At 45.1% G+C, this 7,688-nt stretch overlaps 2 protein-coding genes across 3 annotated transcripts in view; one reads left to right on the top strand and one right to left on the bottom strand.

Annotated features, from left to right (window-relative positions):
- Positions 1-6,425, bottom strand: part of LOC101998151 (uricase) — a 33,526-nt gene extending 27,101 nt beyond the window's left edge. The window contains exon 1 of one of the 2 annotated variants that reach the window (XM_005357413.2): positions 6,342-6,425. In XM_005357413.2, coding sequence (XP_005357470.1) covers positions 6,342-6,371 — 30 coding nt within the window. In that variant the 5' untranslated portion in view covers positions 6,372-6,425. The remainder of the gene's footprint in view (positions 1-6,341) is intronic. The other variant, XM_013350008.1, reaches the window with a different exon arrangement.
- Positions 6,426-7,104: 679 nt separating this feature from the next.
- Dnase2b (deoxyribonuclease 2 beta) overlaps positions 7,105-7,688 on the top strand; it is a 13,929-nt gene continuing 13,345 nt past the window's right edge. The window contains exon 1 of the mRNA XM_005357412.3: positions 7,105-7,217. Within this exon, the coding sequence (XP_005357469.1) occupies positions 7,105-7,217 (113 nt within the window). The remainder of the gene's footprint in view (positions 7,218-7,688) is intronic.

The following is a 7,688-nucleotide window of genomic DNA, read 5'->3' as shown; positions in this document are numbered from 1 at the left end:
CTCTGTCTCTCTCTCCTCTCTCTCTCTCTGTCTCTCTCTCTGTCTCTCTGTCTCTGTCTCTCTCTCTCTGTCTCTCTCTCTGTCTCTCTCTCTGTTTCTCTCTGTCTCTGTCTCTCTCTCTGTCTCTCTCTCCTCTCTCTCTCTCTCTCTCTCTCTGTCTCTGTCTCTCTCTCTCTCTCTGTCTCTCTCTCTCTCTGTCTCTCTCTCTCTCTCCTTTTCAGAGCCCGATTTCCGCAGCTCCTTTCAGCTTTCTTCAGGCTTCTATGCTCTATTCTACTCTGCTGCGCTTCAGTCACTGGAATTCTTTATTCTGTTGCCACGGGGAGACACTTTCATTGAGGTTGTTGCTGCTGTTGTTGTGAATTTTAGCTCTTTACAATATCCAAACGTAAAGGTTGATGTATCACGCATGTCTGTCTACATCTTCACAGGATTAGATTTAATGGCAGGAAAGGTACTGAGAGAGCGGTAGGCAAAGCACGAAGAGATTTTCATCCATTTAAATCGACTAGAGCTTTCTCTTGAGTCTCAGAATTAGTATAAGGACCCTCTCCACCTTTCACAAGAGAGAGAAAAAAATGTTTGCTATTTTGCATCTAAATACTATAATTCAGTTATGCTGTGGCACATAAGAATTATATAAGAAAACCAATCTCTACCTCGCCTCTTTCCCCCCTTCTCCTCCCCCTCCCCCTCCTACTCTATCCCTCTTTTCCTCTCTGCCTATTTCCTTGAGATCTGCCAAGGAGAGTCTTCAAATCCTCTAGGTTTCTCCTTCCTTGAATGTTTCCGTGGGCATTCGCGAATATGAAATCTTCAAGGAGGGGAAGGAATTGCTGGCTTAATATGAGAAAAACAAGCACTCATAGGAACTGTGCGTGTGTCCCCTTCGTGGGCCTCAGTACGTACAAATGATAAGAACAATAATACCAAGTTCTGGTCTTAGAAGCAGCCAGTGTGGTGGTGGCGGGGCATGTACTTGTCTGTGTGTTTGCTTTATGTTTGTTTTGTCTTGCTGCATGGGATCTACTAAATGCATGACAAGACTGTACCGCTTGACCCTGAAGAGTGATTTAGCGATCGTGAGGGAGGCGTGCAGCCCGTTCAGAGCTGACCCTCGTGGATGTTTCAATAGGAGAATACAGTCTCACTGCATATTCATGGTGAAAAGGAAGGGTAACTGACCCATGACTCACTGCAACTCCAATGCGGGTGCTCAGTTACTTTCATTCTTTTGCCCGGCATGAAAAGTACCAAGAGAAATGCCTCGGGGGAGGAAACCTGGAAGAAGGGGTCCAGGAACTTCGAGAATAGGGGTGAGAACCGTCGCAATACAGAATTGGTAGCGACATCTGATACAGACTGGAAGGAGATGTGTTGAACCTTATACACTGAAAGTACCAGGACGAGGCTTGCAACAACCATGTGCTGTGGGCCTGAAACATGGCAGGAAGTGTGTGCGTGTGGTTCCCTCTAATTCTCCACTAGAGCCCCAGGAATACATATTGGAGTCCGTTATTGAATAAGGAAGCCTCTGGGGCCAATCAGGTAACCTTCTCAGGATACACCGTCAGGGGATAGAGAGACAAAGTAAGAGCCATATGCCATCAAAGGACAGGTTGGTTTTTTTTTTTTAACCCTTTATCACAATCCCTTAGTCTGCTTGGCAGTCCTCTTTGGAGTTGAACTCATGAGTGAGAGGAAGAACACACTAATCCTGACAGGGAGAGAACTGGCCATGCTGCCAGACGCTCACAGCTGCGTAGCATTTTATCATCTAACTCTCCACCCGCTGCACCTGACGACATCTTTCCTCAGCCTCACAACAGCTCCGTGAGCTGGCAGCCAGGAATCCGTCCTGTAAAATAAACTGGCTCCTAGATGTGAAAAAGCTGCCCGAGAGGCATGGGGGCAGACTGGGAATGGAGACTGGACCGTCCTAGGCAGAAGCTCACCAATCTCAAGATGTGTCCCTACCCACATCATCCTTATAACTGCCGGAGACTCTGAACTCAGCTGGATCCTGTTGGCACGGGTGTATTGACACATGAGGAGAATTCAGTGGTAGCAAGCACTCTCTGGAGTAGTCAGTGGGCTGTGCCTTCAGCACCAGGCACTGGCCATTCGAGGCGAATGTTGACTTTCACCTGAGTTGGGACCAGGGAAAGCAGCAATGATGCGAGCCTACTAGCAGCCATTGAACGCCATCGTCCCCAGGAGCTGCTGGCTTTAGTCTATGTGGAAGAGAGAGGAAATACCTGTGCTAGAAAGAAAGTGAGAAGGGACCAGAAGTCACTGGCACCGTTCCTCTGGTCTCTGAGAGGCCTCTGTGAGGGGACAGGCGAGTCCCAGTTTCCAGAAAGACAGCAGATACTCGTGAGGTAAAAACCACACAGCTGCTGAGATGCAGAGGCCATGTGGGATGCGGGCAGCCGGGTTCTCTTCCCTCCAGCTGCCTCCCAGACTTGCAAACATGGGTAGTGAGATTCTGAGGGCGGAGTTTTCCCTGCTACTTTGTTGGTTTCTCTAATTAGCTTTAATTCATTGTTTCTTTTAAAGTATTTTTCAGATTTGTTTATGTTTATTTTGTGCACATGAATGTTTTGCCTGTGTGTATATATGTCCAGCACATGCACTCCTGTTACAGAGGTCATGGGATCCCCTACAACTGCAGTTACGGAGAGTTGTGAGCCACCATGTGGATGCTGGGAACTGTAGCCAGGTCCTCTGTAAGAGCAGCATGTGCTTTTAGCCACTGAGCTGCCTTTCCGCCCCAACACTTCAAATTTGTCCATTCATTTCCATCCACTTTGTGTGTTCACAGAGCTATACTGACTTAGATTTGTGTAGGTGGAAAACCGTGTGACACGCTTAGGAACACAAGGGTGGACAAGGCAGACAGTGCTCCATCCTTGTAGGAACGCTGTGGAAGAGCATTCTCCTATGAAGAATCAAAAAGCCAGTACTCTGGGCTTTTTAGGTGGTGTTCAGCAACCCAGTTCTGTCGTTATTGCATAAGAGAAACTACGTACAACCCATACAGCAATGGGTACAGCTGTGTGACAGTAAACCTTTATAAAAACAGTCAGTGGGCCAGATTTAGGAGTTTCCCGCCTGTATCCAGGAACTTCTAGAATAGGGGAAGACGCAAAAAAGAAGCAAGCAGGTAGTCACACAGTGTGTTAATCCTGCTAACGGAAGCTGTAGAGTGAGCTCTGCTGACCTGTTGTGGCGACGCCAAAGCCAGAGTGGGGGAAGCTTCAGGTAGAAACTGGCATTCCAATGCAGCATGAAGGTAATTGGAACCAGCCTGATCCACAAATCCACTCTGCCACGGAGGGTGCTCTCCTTAACCACGTCCTTCATGAGCTTTTCTTGGCCTGTGTTTTCTTCACTTGTCTCTTTTTAGCAACAATTCAAAGCCTCTGCCTACACTCACACTGCAAGCATCGACTTTCCTCCAGTCTGCCACACTCTAGACCCCTCTCGGTCTGTCAGCAGACTTCGAAACTCTGCTCAGAGAGAAAGCTAGCCTTAAACAGACACATCTCATGGGATGTAACTCATACTTCAAAACATAAATAAAGCCAGCAGCTTGACTCACGGGAGCCCTGGCAGATGACTGTATTGCCACCAAGTCTGCAGCTGCCAGAGGCTGAAAAGCCCCAACTTTATTTGTGTACCTTACATTCTTTTTCACAGACAAATTTGCAAGAAATGTAAAGTACAGCCCAAAGGAAAAAGTATACACCAGTAGGAAGGTGTCAACAATGAGCGGCAAAGTCAGCCCCAAAGCCTAACCTGCCCATACGAACGAGCAGAATTAGATGGAAGGCTTAAGATAATATACTTAATGTTTTGACAGAAATAGACAGTTGAACATGGAGAAAATAAAATAAATATTAAAAACTTCATTTGAAAGAAATAAAACTAGGGAGCCAAAGGAGATTCAGCAGGCAAAGTCCTTATCACACAAGCCTGAGGACTACAATCTCATTTCCACCTGCACACATACACACACACACACACACACACACACACACACACAACAACAACAACAACAACAACAACAACAGACATGGAAAAAAATGAAAGAGTCTAACAATTAACAATCAGGTAAGAATCTGCTGAACACAGTTCAAGAAATAATCGGTTATTTTGGAGAGGTAGAATAAGTAACAGACTAATTTTCTAAAAAGATGTAGAGATGGAAAACCTAGAATGGAAAAGAGCCAAATAAAGAAGCAAATGCTGGCACTGGAAAACGGCTCCATGGATAAGAGCTCTTGAAGCGTTTGCAGAAGAGCTGAATTCACTTAGCGGCACCCATGTCTAGTTGGCCATCGCCGCCTGTCGTCTCCAGCTACAAGGAGATCAAAGACTCTGTCCTCTGAAGATGCTGCACCCATGTGCACACACAGATACACACAATTAAAAATAAAAATACAGCATGTCTACAAATCACCAAGGGCTAATGCAGACACACAGGAGCTGAAATTCCTGAAAGATGAGAAACATGAAGGGCTGAGAAAGATGGGGTGAAAAAGGCAACTTTTCAAAAACATCGGGACTACAGCTTTTCAGCATTCTTGGGAGAGTGAATGCAAAGTCAGCCCACTTCCAGGCTATGAGCTCCTCCATGTTTACTCCACTTGGTCAAGTTGAAAAGGAAGCAGTGTCCACTGTTTTGACGAATCCTCAGGCTGTGAAAGACTGTGGTGGTTCCATGCTAGTATACAATGTGCCTTCCAAAGCAAGCGGTATCGTGAAAAGCCTTCGGTGCTGTTTGTATTTTCCTCATCCTCCCAACCTGTAGGTTTCTTTCCATAGTAACACTTTATTAGTCTTAGTGAAAGAAACAAATGGGGGAGGGGAGATATATTGGAGTCTAGGAATTGGGACCACGCTGGAATCCCCGGAACCCCTCGAAGCTGGTTACAGCATTCAATCATGAAACACTTGCAAACAACAAGGGCGGTTGTTTGCCGAAGGACAACCACATGGTAGAGTCAGCGACACCAGCAAAGAAAGTTTATTAAAAGCGTCTTTCCAGACCTTGAACTGAAATTGGATTTAGCAAATGCCACCCAAATACAGCTGTCCTTCGGCGTACTCGCAGGAAGGTAGGAACAGGCTTGGCTAAAACTTAAGGATCCCTCACTCAAATATCACCACCATCCTGCCCTGTATATGACAAGGAGGAAGAAAAAAAAAGCAGGAACTCTTCTCTAGCCTATTCGGAAAAGCTGCCTTTAGGTCACATAAATGAAAATGATTTGCTCATGTTAGCTAAGTGATTCAACAAATGCTATACTTGATTGCTCAATTGCGTAAGTGTCATAAAATAAAAGATTTAAATTGTAGTGATGTTTCTTTTAAAAATAAACATCACGCCGCGAATATGTTTATTGTTTGCAGCTATTGAAATCATTTTCTGCACACAATTATAACCTACAAAGCAAAATGCAGAAATGGTGAAAAAACTGTTTCTTGGTCTAGTTGATTCTTACTGCCCCCTTTTAGAAAGCTGTCGGTCTCTGGAAGTCACATCTGCTAGGCCTCAGGGCAGTGGGCTTAAATTTTACAATGCACCTGCACTAACAATAAACTTATTTAAACTGTAGGCTCTGGGAGCCTAGAGAAGTGGCTCAGTCCATCAGTGCTTGCCACACAGCATAAGGATCTGAGTTCAATACCCCGGAACCCACATTTTTAAAAGCTAGCCACGGTGGCAAACATCTGCAATCTCAGTACTGTCAAGGATGCCTGGGGCTTGCTGGCTAACCAGCCTCACCAAATTAGATAACTCCAGGCCACTGAGAAACCTTACCTTTAAAAATTAAGATGGAATGATTGAGGCAAATACCCAACATGGACTTTCAACCGCCACTCAGAAGCTCACATCCATACACACATCACAGGTTCCTGGTCCAGCTTCAGGAACTCTGATTCTAAAATAAGGCCCAGAATTCTTCCCTTTTACTGGTACCCGGATCATGTGAGTTTTGTCAGTGGCTCCATAGCACTCCTCAATCCTCTGCCTTGGGATAAATAGATCCACAAGCCCTCCCTTCCCTACAAACTGAAGAACACCTGCTAGGCTAGTCCATAGAAGCGACCTGACCATCAAGGTATTGTATGGGCTGGCTCTCCAAAATGACTCTGGTCGGAATCCATAATCAAGGAGAGGGACGGAGCAGAGTCACCACGATTTCCAGGCATAAAGTGAACTGCCACTTAGCATGACAGCTAAACAGGAATTCATGGGTAGGCAAAGACATTCCTTGCAGATGTCTGTATGTCTGTCTATTCTCCCCCTCTCTCAGGACGGGGCAGCTCACCTTTTCATAGTCGTCATGGTAATGGGCCATTTTCCTTCAGCCTTCAACTCTAACCTCAGTTTCAGGAGTGAAAAAGAATGGCAAGAGTTGATGTGAGGTTGGTAAAGTTTTTATTTATCCCCAAAGAGTAGGCGGTTAATATTGACCTGATTGCACAGCAGACCCATGGCCTTTTTAAAGCCAAGCTCCTTGCTGAGTGGTCAGAACCAGGGGTGTGGGGAAGATATGTCAATATTTTTGCTAAAATGCAATTGAATTTGCTCTTCATTTAAAGCAACCTTCAGAGCACTGTTTCAGAAATTACTCACTTAAGGCAGGGATTATTGTAGGTGACAGATCCTAATTATTAACAAGGCATGAGGTTTTGTCATTTCTAATGTATGAATCACATGCATTTACTCTCACGGAGAGTCAATCAGAAGAGAAGAAATACAGAATATACCTCACTCAACATCTACTTGTCAAGAATTCTTGTTCCTATGCACTTCATACTGTCTATTTCACTCCGGAGTTAACTACATAGGTTAGCAGCTTAAATACCCCTTTCCCTCCAGACTTTTCTATCACTTTGTAAACTAGTCAATAATCGAGCACAAAGGCACCCAGAGTCACACTGGAATGTTGTGACAGAACCATCAGGTGACATGGGACTCAGCCTCTTCTGTTTATGTCCGAACAGTGAACCGCGAAAGAGAATAGAGCCCACATCTGAGCCAGCACAGCCTGAGAAAGACTTGACAGAGTCCCTGGCAACAGATAGAAAATGACAGCAAACCCTCTAAGAACAGCTCTTGCTTTGCTCCTCTTTGCCCTCTCTGGGGTCCCGGCCATGGCAGAAATCTCTTGCAGAAGTGAAAATGGTGAACCTGTGGACTGGTAGGTAAATGCAATGGGATGATGGGTGTTTGAAAATAGAAAGTTGGGGCATGTTTGTGGTGAGGCTAAGGAAAACTTCCGCCTGTCTTCCTCCTTTTAAAGAGCCACAGGCTGGAGCTGGGGATATGGCTGAGCTGACAGAATGCTTGCCTAGCATGCATGAAGCTCTCAGTCCCCAGCACCACATAAACTGGATAGGATGAGACACACTGTAATCCCAGCAGAACCATCAGGAGTTCAAGGCCATCCTCAGCAGCAAAGCAAGTTTTAGGCTAGCTTGGCTTAGATGAGAGCTTGTTTTAAATAAATAGATACTTCTAATTGTCTGGATGCTGAACGTTACTGTTTCTGATTCTAATTGGATACTGGATATTACTGTTTTAGTTTCTAATTGGATACTAGATGTTACTGTTTCAGTTTCTAATTGGATACAAGATGTTAGTGTTTTAGTTTCTAATTGGATACTAGATG

The sequence above is a fragment of the Microtus ochrogaster genome, chromosome 21 (genome assembly GCF_000317375.1).
Source record: "Microtus ochrogaster isolate Prairie Vole_2 chromosome 21, MicOch1.0, whole genome shotgun sequence".
Taxonomy (NCBI): Eukaryota; Metazoa; Chordata; class Mammalia; order Rodentia; family Cricetidae; genus Microtus; species Microtus ochrogaster.
This window is presented reverse-complemented; position numbering and strand designations above follow the sequence as displayed.